The 14,888-nt window shown below is 44.6% G+C and overlaps 1 protein-coding gene across 2 annotated transcripts in view; it reads right to left on the bottom strand.

The window, feature by feature from the left end:
* Window positions 1–1,487: 1,487 nt before the first annotated feature.
* The window catches only part of SFXN5 (sideroflexin 5), a 170,450-nt gene continuing 157,049 nt past the window's right edge, over window positions 1,488–14,888 (bottom strand). For both annotated transcript variants that reach the window (XM_032764857.2, XM_075066679.1), the window contains 2 exons: window positions 7,724–7,797; window positions 1,488–6,057 (listed from right to left, as the gene is read on the bottom strand). In XM_032764857.2, coding sequence (XP_032620748.1) covers window positions 6,039–6,057; window positions 7,724–7,797 — 93 coding nt within the window. In that variant the 3' untranslated portion in view covers window positions 1,488–6,038. The remainder of the gene's footprint in view (window positions 6,058–7,723; window positions 7,798–14,888) is intronic.

The raw sequence follows: 14,888 nt of genomic DNA, 5'->3' as shown, positions 1-14,888 counted from the left end.
GACGGTTCTCACTCCTCGGGTCAGGATTTGGGCCATAATTTTCCAAGGAATCTCTGAGCACAGGCCATGTTGAAAGGATCGCTGGCAAATGATCTCCAAGTTTGCCTGGATTTCTTCTTGGAAGCCCCAAACCCTGTGCTATTGTACACCATGAGGAGGAACCATTCTGAGTGCTGGATTTCTCCAGCCCAGTTTGTTAAGCATATTAGAGAAGGAACCATGCCTCTCGTGGCAGATGTCAAACTGAGCCAAAGCAGTGGTCTGCTGAAGACAATGCCTGCTCCACTTTATGTTCAAAAATCTTATCCCTCATTACTCCAACCCATCTCCGGTGTCCCCTTGGTTTCTGTCTCCCGTGGGCAGAGTCTTTGTGTAGATCCCTTCCCACCTAATGCTAGTTCCATGCTGGTGGAATGCCATTGATGTAAATGGTGCTATTCCCAATTGACAAGAGGGTGAGAAGTTCCTGGATCAGCAATCATTGCCAGTATGAGATATCACAGAGAATAATCTTGTATTGGAAACAGGATGGACATGATAAGCTAACAGGTCATTCCCATTCCTGATTCTGCTTTCCCACAGCATTTGCTCCAAACCATTCAGGGAAAGGCTAACTGGAGACAGAGGAGAAAACAGGGAAGCATTTTGGGTATTAAAAGTGGGAGGAGAGAGAATGGCCCAACAAGAAGAGGTGGAGCAGGGAGATCACCAGGTGGGTGGGGAAAGAAATACAAAGGAGAGAGGAGACGGATGACAGGAAGGGGAATGAAAAGGATTCAGCGTGCAAAACGGTGCTAAAGAGGAGTCTGGTAACAGAGAGACACCTATTTCCTTCACTCCCTGCCCTCTCCTATACTACTATCACTCCATGTGATAAAGGGGAGTTGAGTATGTTCCACCTCCTGTTTTCATTATGAGTTATCACCATGTAGCACTCTCGATCTGAGGTAGAGCTCCTGACCATGTCAGTAGAGGTTACACATGCTTAATGGGGGCAAAATAAAGCCCTAAATATTCCAGGCCAGATACACTGGTTGCTTTGAGCAGCACAAGTGATGCAGAACAGGTGGAGAAAGCCAGTAGAACTTGCCCTCCCTCTTTGGGAAGCAGGAGGTCCATGGCAGAAAAGGATGTGGTTACTTTCACAGGCGCACTTCCAGCTGGCCCCTTAGGATGATTTCTAGAATCACCTGCCTATGTCATCTGTACAGCAGTTACAGTATGGGGCAGGTCTCTGGTCTACGTTATGCAGGAGGTCAACTACAAGATCACAATGGTCCCTTTTGGCCTTGGAATCTATGAATCTATGAACAGGAGACCTGTGCTGCTACATTTCTAACAGACAATGGGACTCTAAGTCTAGAAACATGGCCAGCAGCCACAGACGCTTTGTCCACAAGATTGGAGAGGAATTCCTCCCTGCACCCACCCCCAAAAACCAGGGAGAAATTGTCCCTGTGACGTTCTGTCTCCCCTACCCTTTTTTTTAAACCTCCGCCACTGAGAGAGTGCAAAGGGGTAACATGATTGTTTTGATGCCAGCAGAAAGCGCTCTTGGCTTCTGCTGTTTCCTCAACTGGATAAAAGGAGAATGGCTCAAGGGCAGAGCTGAGATGATCCACTTCTGCGCTTTGTGGAGAATTGTGAATAACTTCACCGGAACTTCAAGGATGGCAGTTACTCCAGATAGCCTCATGTTCTACTAGGATGGTTTTCAGGGTACTGGACCTTTTAAAATTTTAAGAAGTCTACCTCGTGTGCAGCTGTTCGTTTCATAAAGCAGGGTACACGCAATGTATTACATAGGACCTGCACACACTTTGCTCTCTCATTGAGCCTTTACTTTTGTTCTTTCTTATTCTGTTATTTCCCTTAATATACAATAATTGTCATTCAGATTGAAAGCGCACGATTGATTTTTGTATAGGAAAAACATTGAACAAGAATCTGCTGATGGAGATAGGAACTAAGACAAGGAAACAAGAAAACAAAATTAAATTCTCTCAAAGAGAGCACAGTGTGTGTGTGTGTTCACATGCTTCATCCCCCACGCATCACAAAATGGACAGCTTTACAGCAGAGAGTGAGATAAATGCCATAGCCATTTAAAGATGACACATAGATGAACACGATATGTTGGGAAGAGTCAACACAGCTGTGAAATCATGCCTCACCAATCTATTAGAATTCTCTGAAGGTGTCAACAAACATGTGGAGAAGGGTGATCCAGTTTACACAGTGAACTTAGACTTTCAGAAAGATTTTGACAAGGTCCCACATCTATGACTCTTAAGCAAAATAAGCAGTCATGGGATAAGAGGGAAGGTCCCCTTGTGGATTAGTAACTGGTTAAAAGACAGGAAACAAAGGGTAGGAATAAATGGACAGTTTTCACAATGGAGAGTGGTAAATGGCAGGGTCCCCTAAAGATCTGTACTGGGACGTGTGCTGTTCAACATATTCATAAATGATCTGCAAAATTTGCAAATGACAGGGAATTATTCAAGATGGTTAAGACCACACACCTGACTGCTAAGAGTGACAGAGGGATCTCACAAAACTGGGCAACAAAATAACAGATGAAGTTCAATGTTGATAAGCACAAAGTAATTCAACGACAATCATAAAAGCGAACAGAATGTTAGAAACCATTAGGAAAGGGATAGATAACAAGACAGAAAGTATCATAATGTCACTTTATAAATCCGTGATACACCTACACCTTAAATACTGTGTGCAGTTCTGGTCACCCATCTCAAAAAAGATCTATTAGAATTGGAAAAGATACAGAGAAATGCAACAAAAATGATCAAGGGAATGGAACAGCTTTCATACGAGGAGAGATTAAAAAGACTGGGACTATTCATCTTAGAAGAGAAAAAAGTAAAGAGTTGGTATGATAAAGGACTGTAAAATCACAAGTTATGTTGAGAAAGTAACTAGGGAAGTGTTATTTACCCCTTCACATAACACAAGAACCAGGGGTCACTCAATGAAATTAATAGACAACAGGTTTAAAACTAACATAAGGAAGTACTTCTTCAGACAACGCACAATCAACCTGTGGAACTCATTGCCAGGGGATGTTGTGAAGGCCAAAATTATAACAGGGGTAAAAAAAGAATTAGATCATTTCATGGAGAATAGGTCCAGCAATGGCTACTAGCCAAGATGGTCATTGATGCAACCTCATGCTCTGGATGTCCCTAAACCTCTGGCTGCCAGAAGCTGGGAGTAGACAGCAGGGGATGGTTCACTTGATTGCCCTGTTTTGTTCATTTCCTTTGAAGCACCTGGCATTGGCCACTGTCAGAACACAGGCTACTGGGCTAGATGGATCTTTGGTCTGACCTTGTATGGCCGCTCTTTTGTTCTTATCATGTTCATGGAAAACAAGACATACCAGTTACATGGCTACAGTTACAAAATTCAGGGATGTTTGAATCTGAGATTTTGGTTCAGGCTAGTCTCAAATTGTTACCTCTTTCTTCTGAAATCAAACTGATCTATTTGGGATCCATGGTCAGAGAGGTGATGGACACCTGTAGCTCCAGTTAAAGGTAATGGGAGCTGGAGGTGTTCAGCACCTCGCGGGGCAAGACCATGTGATGATGACAAAAGAAGACATCTCTGAGTTTGATTTTAGTAAGGTGAGGAAAAGGGGGATCATTGTTAGTGCCTAACCCCTGCTAAAGGGACACTGCCCAATTGTTTACTCCTGTTAGCACTGCAGTTATGGGAGAGTGAGCTGGACTCCCTCCAGGGTCACACACCATTAACAGAGAGTTTGTAGGTCCTGACTACAGAATCTTTATTAATTATTATTATTAACTGTATCATTGCAGCATCTAGAAGCCTAGTTATGGACCACTGACATATCACCTAGAACAACCCCCTGCCCTCAGCTTTGCCTTTTAGATCTCAGGCCAAAGTTTCAGAAATGAAAGAGAGAGAAATCACAGGCCAGATCTCCAGCTGGTATAAACCAGCATAGCAACAATGACCCCAATGTGGCCCCATATTTTGACATATAAAGTGAGCACATTTGATAGGGCTTCATTGGAAGAAAACAAAACTGGAACCTTGTGATGCACCTGATTTTGATCCCTTTTACACCAGTCCTACCATGGGTATAAAAGGGATCAAAGAGTATATCTTTTGATTTCAACAGAGCTACGCCTTATTCATGCAAGGATGAAATAAGAATCAGGCCCTCTAGTTGCAATTTAAGATTAGGGCCTGTTAACTCCCCTACTCCACTCTCTTCTAAACTCTTATAAATACATCAATGGATTAGTTCTCCCGCTAACTAAAGACCTGCAAAGCACTGATCTTAAACACTCTGCAGTCAAAGTTTATGAGTGAAGTGAAACAATTTGCAGTCTCTCATCCTCCTTGGGAAAAAATAACTAGTTTGATTTTTACTTTTTTTTTTTTTAAACATTTGCAAAGCTTGTTCCCTTCCGTGCCCCCCAGGTATCACTGTCAAAAAAATGCAGTGAGCAAATCCTTGAATATTTTTCTATCAGCCATTGTAATTAGCTCTGCATGTTGAAAATTACTCACTCCATCTGTAGCCCCGGCAGGTAGCTAGAGTTCACAGCTAGTGGAATCTTTGATCGGTAATTATGATGTAAAAACAAATCATCCCCACTCCCCAGCAGTGACATCGCTGCAGTAGAGAAGTACTCACTTCTACCTCCTTCACACCCTCAAATGACTCAGTCTACCCCTCCCTTAAGAGTTTGGCAGGATTTCAACAGAGTGGTTTGAAGAGTGACAAAACACCATGACATGGAAAATTGAGCGACCCTGATAGAAAACAGAGCCAGGACATTGCTCATCATTAATACGAGCAGCTGATTTTGTTCGCCACTTGGATTTCAGTTCAGAACAATACAGGACACAGGTTGCGCTGTATACAACGAGATCCAATTGGCTTCTGCATTCATTAGGAACATGAGATTATTCGCCTTCACTTTAAACCCAGTTTAGCTGCTACACATTTGGCACATTTTTAATACTAGTTTTTCTTCATCACATATATACGTGTATGCGTGTCTCCATCAGTCATGGGGCTCAGGTTTATTTCAATTTGGCCAACCAGCGCAGCAATGAAAAGTCCCAGTTTTCTTTTGCTAATTCTGTGATCTGTGCTTTTGTCCAAAGCGGTGCGCATTTTTCTCAGTGGCAGGTTAGGATTTTTATGCTTCATCTCTTTGTGTGCTCCATTTCTTACCTAGCCGCAGTGGTAGGCCTGGCTTTTCGGTTTCATTGCTGGGATGAGCCACATAACCCATGTACACACTACTTGGAATCAATGGGCCTGATTCTGTGCTGGATTGCCCCTTGTGTCATTTTAGATACCAGTGCAAAGTGGATGTACAATGTTATCGCACCAAAAAGGTAGGGCTCTGGCACTCGCTTTGGGCCTGGTCCAAAGCCTGCTGAAGCCAGTGAAAAGTATGGCACTGACCTAAACAGGCTTTGGATCAGACCCCCAATACAAGTGCAGGTGTGAATGATACAAGGCACAAGACAGTGAGGAACCAGTTCTTCTGATGATCATATGGTATAAATCAATATAGTGCCACTGATCTCAAGGGAGCGACACCAATTTACACCAGCTGAGGATCTGGCCCTGTGTGTCCTGGGGATAATGCAGCGTGTGGCTGGCAGAACGGGACTTTGCAGGCCTGACTCCCTCACACCCAGGATACACCATTCTAATGCCCCGGGGCTCGAATCTCCTCCCATGTAGGTGAGCACAAGAGGCAGCTCCTTTAGCAAGGATGGAATTGCTTTGGGGTAAAACCCCTGGGTAAGAAGAGCATCAGCCCAGTATTTCCACGTTCCATCTGTGCATTGGTGGAACGTGCTTCCAAATATACGCTTCCCCCAACATTTTCTGCACCCGTCAAAGTCCATTCTTGCTATTTCTTATACTTCTGTGCCTTGGTACAGCACATTTATTCCCGTCTGTCTCCTTCTAAACTCCTTATGCTTGGCTATTGCTCAGCAGACACTGGCTGCCTCTCTCATGTACATTCATGTGATCTAGTGCATTAGAAGAACTATATTAGGTTAAATTCTGCTGTCTGTTACACCTGGGGTAAATCCAGAATAGGCCCATAGACTTAAGTGAAATTACTCTGGATTTTCACCATCGTAACTGAGAACATGATTTGGCCCACTAAGCTAAGTATGGCTATAATGCTTTGAGACTGATTCTCCTCTCACTTTGGCTGGTTTTAGACACTTTAGAGACTTCTCTGCAGTTACTCCTGATTTACACCAGCATGGGAGCAGAATCAGCCTCCTTTGGTTTGATCCACCACTGTGTAACTCCACGTTTATACTGGTGTGACTCCAGTGAGGAGTCAGACTAGCACAAAACTGGAGTAGCGCATTGGTGACATAGGTCTGCTACTATGAACCACTGCAAGAACCCATTTGTACACATTCTACAACAGAGGCAGTTTGGTTTCCCATGCACCCCCCAAAAGACTCAAATCCAACCTGGCATTTTAATTATTATAATATATGAATGTCTATAGTGCCCATTACCATTGTACCTTTCATTCTAATTGTATTCATTGCTGAAATGCACCAATGGGACACATTCTAAGCTTTGTAACACCAGCCTAAATCTGCAGTAAGTCCGCTGGCTGCAGCGGAATTATTCTGTTGTGAGCAATTAGAATGTGGTCTATATGACAAGTCAGATTCTCTGATAGTGTCAATCAACAGAGTTCCACTGAAATGGATGGAGTCTGATGGTTTACACCTGCTGAGGATCTGGCCCTTCACCATTAGGCTAATTCTGCTCTCATTTATAGCGGTGTAATTTAACAGAAGCCAGTGAATTTACTCTAGGGGTATGTCAATGTACATGAGAACAGAATTTGGTCCATTATGCAAAGTTAAAGGACAGATCTGTTTATACTAGCAGATCTCTTCCCATTCTGCGTACTGTAACTTGGCAGGTTGACTTTTCGTTAGCTTGCTAGCCTGGGCAAAACCTGCAAATATGCTAGTGCATCAGGCTCCAATCACACAGAATATCTTGTAAGGCCAATGAATGCCAGGATACCACCCTGGTTTTTTGTCGGAGAGGGAAGGAGGGAGGGCACACAGGCTATGACCTTCATTGTGTTATTTGTTTAGAATCAAAGTGTCACAAACCTAACCAAGGAACATTGTTTTTGTGCATGATTACTGGTGCAAGATTGACATTTAATCAATATGGTACACTTATCAAATGCCCTGTCTAGCGCTTCTAACTCATGCACCAATCGATTTCTACAGAATTATTTCTGTGCAGCATCCAAGTGTTGAGATTTAATTCTTATTAAAAAACAAAATTGTCTTGAGTAGTCTACTTTCACAGAGAGTTAGGCATACCCTTGTCAACATAACATTAAACCCCTTTCCATGCAGTGCTGTTTCTAATTCAGGACATTATATTGTAGCTAATTCTCTAACGTGCTTGAAAGTCATTTGTTTTTGTTCTTGTTGCTAATTTAAAACTTTTACTAGTAATCTTTTTGACTGATGTGAGGTGTCAGTATTCTGAAAGTGTTAATTCACTCCCAGCTCCTGAGAGTGGTAATATGTTACTATCTCTGAGTTCTAGTGTTTGTTTTTCCCCCCCAGAAGTAATTGTGAGCTTCCCCTTTTCCTCCCCCAATCTTCTGTGCTCAGAGGATCCACTTCCACTTACAATCCTTTATTGTAGACAACTGTCTTACTGGTAGTGGCCATTGCAATTTCTGGCTCCAGTCGAGATGTCTCAATCTGCCAAATCAAAGAGGAGGTAAGATTAGAATTGGGCTAATACTGTCTGACAGCAACGGGAGCATGATACATCAATAACATAAACAAACAGAAGCAAGACTTTAGCTGACTTTTCTGATTTTACTTATGCTGGCGTAAATCAGGGCTAACTCCACTGAAGTCAATAAGCCTGACTCTGGTCTCCTAACTATGCAATCTGGTGTAAGCTCTGCAGGAGTCAGTGGAGAATTATAGAAGGCCCATCAGAGTTCCTCTGCTGTGAACTGCAGGAGTGCGGCTGTAGTAACAAGCAGTAATAACAGTGCTTGGCAATTCAGTAATGCCTTTCACCTGTCATCTCAAAGTGCTTTCCCATGATTATGCTTATATCACACCAACTTATATTGAATTATGTTATGTGAAATGACTCATATTCCCTCTCTTTCCAACCCTTGAAATTCTATATTAATTTAAACAGCGAAATGACACATTTAAAAAAAAAACAAAAAACAACTCTATTGTCTTATTTTTCATACATTTCCCTTTCCCTTGCCTGATGCCACCTCTCTTTCCTTCATATCAGATCCAATCTAGTTCCCAATCCTGCAGTTGGATCCACGTGGATGGATGCTTTGGGTGGGATTCACAAAGGTATTGAGCAGCCTAACATCACCCTTTTGACTGTGCCACGACCCAGTGAAGTCTATAGGGCACTCCCTTGTGGGAGCAAGAGTCTGCATGTTCAGATCTAATTCCATGATCAGGGCCCTAAAGTCTCCGGAGGGCGACTAGCGGTGAAATCCCAGCTTTGCTGAAGTTGGTGACAAAAGTACAATTTCAGTAAGACCAGGATTTCACCCCCTATCTTCCTTAGTCCTGCCATGAGTGCAGGGGACTAGACTAGATAAACTCTTGAAGTCTCTTCCAGTCCTACGAGTCTATGATTCTTTCCCTCTGTAAAGCACTACGCACACCTATGGTACTATAAAGAAGTGTTAAATAATATAATACACTATATAACAAACTTTTCAAAAACTTATATTATTTAGTCTATCAGTGGATCTTCTATGCTGTATATTTTAAAGGCAACATTGTTCCATTCTCCACTGCACTTTCTCTCTCTGTGAAATCTCCTTTTATTTTTTCCAATCAGACTTACAAAAAAGCTTTTCTGTGATCCAAACATAGACGGAACCTCTGTATTTGGAGGATGAGATTGGGATGGGAGGAATTCTTATTGTCCAGTCGAGGTCAGGATGCCCCCAGAAACAGGACCCTGCACCTGACAGTATCATGTTTTAAAAAATCCTATATATTTAATCAGTGCTGAAGCTGACAATGCTAGGAGCCCATGTTAAAATCTAAATGCTTTTGAAAATGTTTAACCTAGTTAGACAAATTAGCAAAAATTTGTGCAAAACAATTTAGGTATTTAAAATATTCAATGTTTTTAAAAACTGGAAAAACTGTTCTTAGCTTTCAGCTGCAAAAACCCAACAAAATATAACATCAAAGCAATCTTAACATGAGGTGCAACATAACCCTTCAGCAAAGCTGTTAAACAGCTACTGAGGCATCATGGGAAATAGCACTTCATTTATTCAAATGCACATATGTCAGGTTTTTGCACCATATGTCATTCCAAGCTATTTACAGTAATAATTAAATCTTAATCAACGTTTAACCTCTGTAAAATGTTTGAAGGGATCTAATCACCCTTCAGACTGCACTAATGAAGGAGAAATATATAAACATAAAAAGAAAATGATGCATAGATAGCACACCAGAAAGAACAGTAATTGCAAAATTGTATTTCTTTTAAATATAATCAGCAAATTATGTAAAGTAAGCCAACAAGTATTTTAAGTGAAGACATCTTGGGTGTCAGAGGTGTGATCAGCTAATTTTGTACTGCTATCCATAACAGATGTAGCATATTTTCTTTTAGTGCCATTATTAGCAACTTTACCATTTCTTCTTCTACTGAAACACAAAGTAGAGCATTATAACAGGGGGAAGCTACTCAACGAGGATAAAATAGCCTTTCCTCTCACTGTACAGGAGAAGTGACAGCCGCCATTTTGATACCAGGATTAACTCTGTTCTGGCTGCTCCGATAGAGCTTTTCTTTCTATTTTTTCCCCTCTGGTACAGAAAGAAAAGTTTTTTTACATATTCATGTAGTGCAGTTTCACAGATCAGTATTAAATATCACAGCCAGAGGTGCCTCAGAATTACCTAGCTAAAAGACATAGGTAAGGGAGATATATACCTAGAGACTGTCATAGACTCACCCACATGACCTAATTCTCTGCTCTGTTAACACACTCAAACAGTTAGGTCATGATGGCACAGGCAGGGAAATTCACCTTGTGTAAAGCTATATGCACCACTTCAACCCCAGGGTAAGGATGCAGAGCTGGATGAATCAGTGGCATACATGCAAGGGCATATGTTGCAGCCGATTCAGGGATGCAAGGGCATATGTTGCAGCCGATTCAGACCAGTGCAGAGGCAGTTGCTGAAGACGGAGCAACTGAAGGATACTGGCCTACCCAGATCAAATGGCCCTGCCCACAGAGGATGCACTAAGTGGCAGCAGGTGCTAGCCGAACCTGGTGGATGGAACAGTGAGTCGGGAGGAGCTGCAGTTTCCACTTATGTGGGCTTGGGGTGTGAATTCATAGCGCCATTTAGCTCTCTGTGCGACACTCCAGACAATGGGCTTTATGCGGGAAGGATGACTTTCACCCTCCACACAGAGGGGGATTTCTAGGGACAGCAAATTATGGGCTAGATCAGTGGCTCTCAATCTTTCCAGATGACTGTACCCCCTTTCAGGAGTCTGATTTGTCTTGTGTAGACCAGGTTTCACCTCACTTAAAAATGACTTGCTTACAAAATGTGACATAGAAATGCAAAAAAGTGTCACAGCCCACTAGCACTGAAAAATGGCTTTTCGTTCTTTCTACCATATCATTATAAAATAAATCCACTGGAATGTAAATACTGTACTTGCATTTCAGTGTATCGTATATACAGCAGTATAAACAAGTCATTGTAAGTCTGAAATTGTAGTTTGTACTGACTTAGCTAGTGTTTTTTCTGTACCCTGCTGTAAAACTACCGAAATATCTAGATGAGTTGATGTGCCCCCTGGAAGAGCTCTGTGTACCCCAGGGATATGCATATCCTTGGTTGAGACCCACTGGGCTAAATTGTGCATTGCACGTACAGCCCTGCAGTAAGTGTGGACCTGCATTGCTCCAAGGGACCTCCAAGGGGCATTCTCGTCCCCGGGGGCTCCCTGCCTCACTGAGGAAGAACAGTTTGACACCCCTGTAAGGGCTACAGCATACTCCCCCCTACACAGCCGACCAGTCCCACCCGATACTGCACAGCGAGGCAGGTAGCCACTGGGGTGGGAGAGGGAAGGCAGCAGGAGTGGATTAAGGATGGCAAAGAGGTGGCTAGTACTGCTAGTGTGGGAGCCGAGGAGACAGTGAAGAAATGATGCTGTTTGACCAAGAAGAAGGCAAAGCCGGCGGAGGAAAGAATGAATTCATAGCACCGGAAGTCCACGCAGTGACAGGTCTCTTTCCAGAGACCCTTAGCAGATGATAGGAGTAAAACTGCTGTGTAAAGGATCATGGGTCCATTTTATTGCCATGTACTGTTGGGCCCACTCTTCCCCCGTTAGGCCTGGGAGATCTTTGGCACTGGGGGATGGGGAGCCCTGAGGCCTGCCCAGTCCTGCATGACTCCAATAAAGGCAACAGTGGAGATGCTAGAAGCACTGTCCCGGAACTTTAGTTCCGTGTGCACTGCCAGAAGTGCAGATGTGTTTCCAATGCAGATAAAGGAACAAAGTACTTTGCCGAGGCACTAGCAATGCATTGATGAGAAATGCACCTGGGGGCTATTCCCTTTGTTTGGAAATCAAATGGAAAAAAATAAGATGGTGATACTTAAAGGCAGTAGAGTCACAAGTCAGGGAAGGCAGTAGTTAAAGTCTCGGCAGCAGCATTAGCTGGCTACGTCCACATACCCATGTGTAATACTTTCCATCCCCGTTTTGGTGTTAAAAGTGTAGTTTAATATAGTATGTTAAACAGGTATGTTGTTAGATCAGCCGCCAGTATCCTGGAATCTGCTCAGCCTGGCTTTGGACCAGGGAATGGTATCGAGACTCTTGGTTCTGAGAGATGTCCACCCACTGTCCAGAGAAAAGGGAAGTCCATCAGTACTCATTCTGCTGGGCCCCTGTAGCGCTTGATACCAATGATCAGCAAATACTTTTGCCTCATCTCCAAGAAGGTCTAGAGTGAATGGAAATGCCTGAATCAGGGACTTCCTCCCAGAAAACTCTGAGGACTGCTATGGGCACTGGTGTATGTGCCTCCATACCTCTCACCTGCAGTGCATTACCAGGCCCAATCCTCTTCCACACACGACTCAACATCTCCATGAAGCTGTTAGAAGTGCTGGTGAGACAACAGGGGCCGGAGTGCCTGCGGCACGGAGATGATACCCAGCTGTACAGCTACTTCACACCAAATGCAAACGGCATCATCACCCAGCTCCTTCGGTGCCTGGCCAAACTTAGCTCCTGGAGAGAGAGCAGTTAGCTAAAGCTAAATGATTGGTGATGCTGGTGGGACGAGGGACCAACTTCCTCTCTTTTAAGGGCATTTGCCCTCATGTTAAGTGAGTCCACAGCCTGGGGACCTTCTGGACTCGTAAGTGCTACTAGGTGCCAAAATAGTCCTGGTGGGAGAAAAGCTCCAACTTTCCTTTTTGACTGGCCAGAAGACTGCAGTGCACCCTATCAAACACTAGCCTGGCCACCGTGATCTGCATATTTGTGATCTCCAGGTTTGGCTCTTGCAGCTCGTTATAACGAGGAATGAAGCACCGTACCCTGAAAATGCTCTGGGGTGCAAAGGAAGCACCCCCCTGCTTGGCAACTCAGATGGCCAGGAACACATATCCCTCGCCCTCCATCCTCTGAACTGGCTCACCACTGACTGCAGCATCATGGACTCGATTTGGAGACGAAGGGTCACATCACCCCCCTCTCCTCACCCACAAGGGGTGGCTCAGGGGGAGGAAGTCCTACAGCAGTGGTTCTCAGACTTTTGTACCAGTTCTCAAACTTTTGTACCATGCTCCAAATGTGACGAAGTGGATATTCACCCATGAAAGCTCATGCTCCAATACACCGAAGTGAGTATTGACCCATGAAAGCTCATGCTCCAATACGTCTGTTAGCCTATAAGGGGCCACAGGACCCTTTGCTGCCCTTTCACATAGCAAGCCTCTGAGTGTGACCCCTCCCTTATAAATTTAAAACACTTTTTATATATTTAACACCATTACAAATGCTGGAGGCAAAGCGGAATTTGGGGTGGAGGCTGACAGCTCGCGACCCCCTGAGGGGTCCCAACCCCCAATTTGAGAACCCCTGTACTATGGCAGGGTATGCCTCCAGGCTTCGGAATAGGATCTAGCACCCAGCCCCAAACTCTGGGGGATCTGCAGAAGGTCATGATAATTGGTGTAGAGACCCTGTACCTGTACCAGGGGTGAGATATGGGTGGCTCTGGGCCCTGGTGGCCACCCCATCTCACTCCCTGGTAGCGCAGTTCCATTGAAGTCCTGCTACCAGGCCCTTCCTTGGTCATGGCCACCCCATGAATCCCCTTTAAAGAGATAGGTCCACCAGAAAGGGTGCTCCAAGGAACAGGGAGCAAAGCCCCACTTCACTGGGCAAGTAGGGGAGATGTGTGTCTGCTGGGCCCTAAACTCACTATATGGGGTGACTAATCTCTGTCCCTCCCCAAGGAGCATCCTTTGTGAGGTGTGGTTAAAATGGTGCCGGTTCTCCTTTCCCTGTGGGAGGTCAGCTCTACAGCAGATTTGGGGTGGGCGGAGATGATCCCCCACTAAATCAGGGATAATAGTTGCTGGGAGGCCTGAGAGAAAAGGGACTTGAGTTTTGGCAGTGGGAGAGGCTGGGTCTGAAGTGGGAGAGCGGCTCAAGAACCCACGGAAGGGAACCAGAGTTTACAATCCCCTGTCCCCCAAGAGTGCTGAAAAGTGTCAGGGAGAGAACATGGCAGCCTCAAGAGTGGGAGACCCGCTCGGTAATGTGGAATGCCAAACCAAGGAGGAGCAAAGCCTACCCTGCGCCTGCCAAAGAAACCTTTACCGTCGATGTCAGCAGGAGCTGACTCGGTCCTGGGAAATGACTTGGATGCACAGCAAGGCACAAAAGGTGCTTTTCACAGCAGGGAACGAGCGATGCTATTCCTGCTCTTGTCAAGTCAAGCTGGCAACTTTGCCCAGGACTAAATATTATCCCCCCCTCACCAGTTACGTTCTGGGATTCGATGCAGTTCTGACAAACTTGCATCCTCCTTCCAGCAGATTACCAGGTGCATTTAAAACAAATCCACCCTATGTCCCTCCTCAAGCATCTGTTTATAAATGAGCATAACCCAGCATGGCAGAGCCGGCTTTCCAGCCATGCTCTTGACCCAGTGAAATGTATCCCTTGAGGGGAACAAAAGCGCTTTAATGGGAAAGCCTCTTGTTGGTGGCTGCTGTGAGTGAGTTCCATTCCCCCGCCTGTCCCCTGCCGTGGAAGCCTCTCTCCTCTAATCAGTACAGACAAGGCTAATTGGGGTGATAAAGAACTGGCTCTCAGAGCTGGCGTGGGCTGGCAGAACAAATGGTGCGGTGGTCACAGCTGGGACTGTGGAGACAGAGAGAAAGCGTGTGATACAGGCTCTGGGAGCTGAAAGTTTAATCAGCCCATGTTGCATACAGGTCTGCGAGGTGGGGGGTTGTGTGTGTTTTGCATTCGCTGCTGACATGGGTGTAACGTACACGCACGTCCGGTGAAGCAGAAGCAGGCAGAAAGCAGATGCTTTTTGTTGCGGGTTGATAATCATTTCTCTCCCGGCTCAGGAAAAGGTGTAGAAAGGAATGTGCTCCTAAGGGTGTAAGGAGGGAGACAGGTCTAGGCTTCCTGCCAGGGATCCTGTAATGATATGGAAGGCAGCTAGGGGAGACAGGACCAGATGGATTTGGCATACAGCTAATTTCTC

Source organism: Chelonoidis abingdonii, chromosome 5 (genome assembly GCF_003597395.2).
Source record: "Chelonoidis abingdonii isolate Lonesome George chromosome 5, CheloAbing_2.0, whole genome shotgun sequence".
In the NCBI taxonomy this organism is placed as follows: Eukaryota; Metazoa; Chordata; order Testudines; family Testudinidae; genus Chelonoidis; species Chelonoidis abingdonii.
Note: the sequence above shows the minus strand (reverse complement) of the source record. Positions and strands in the feature narration are given on the sequence as shown.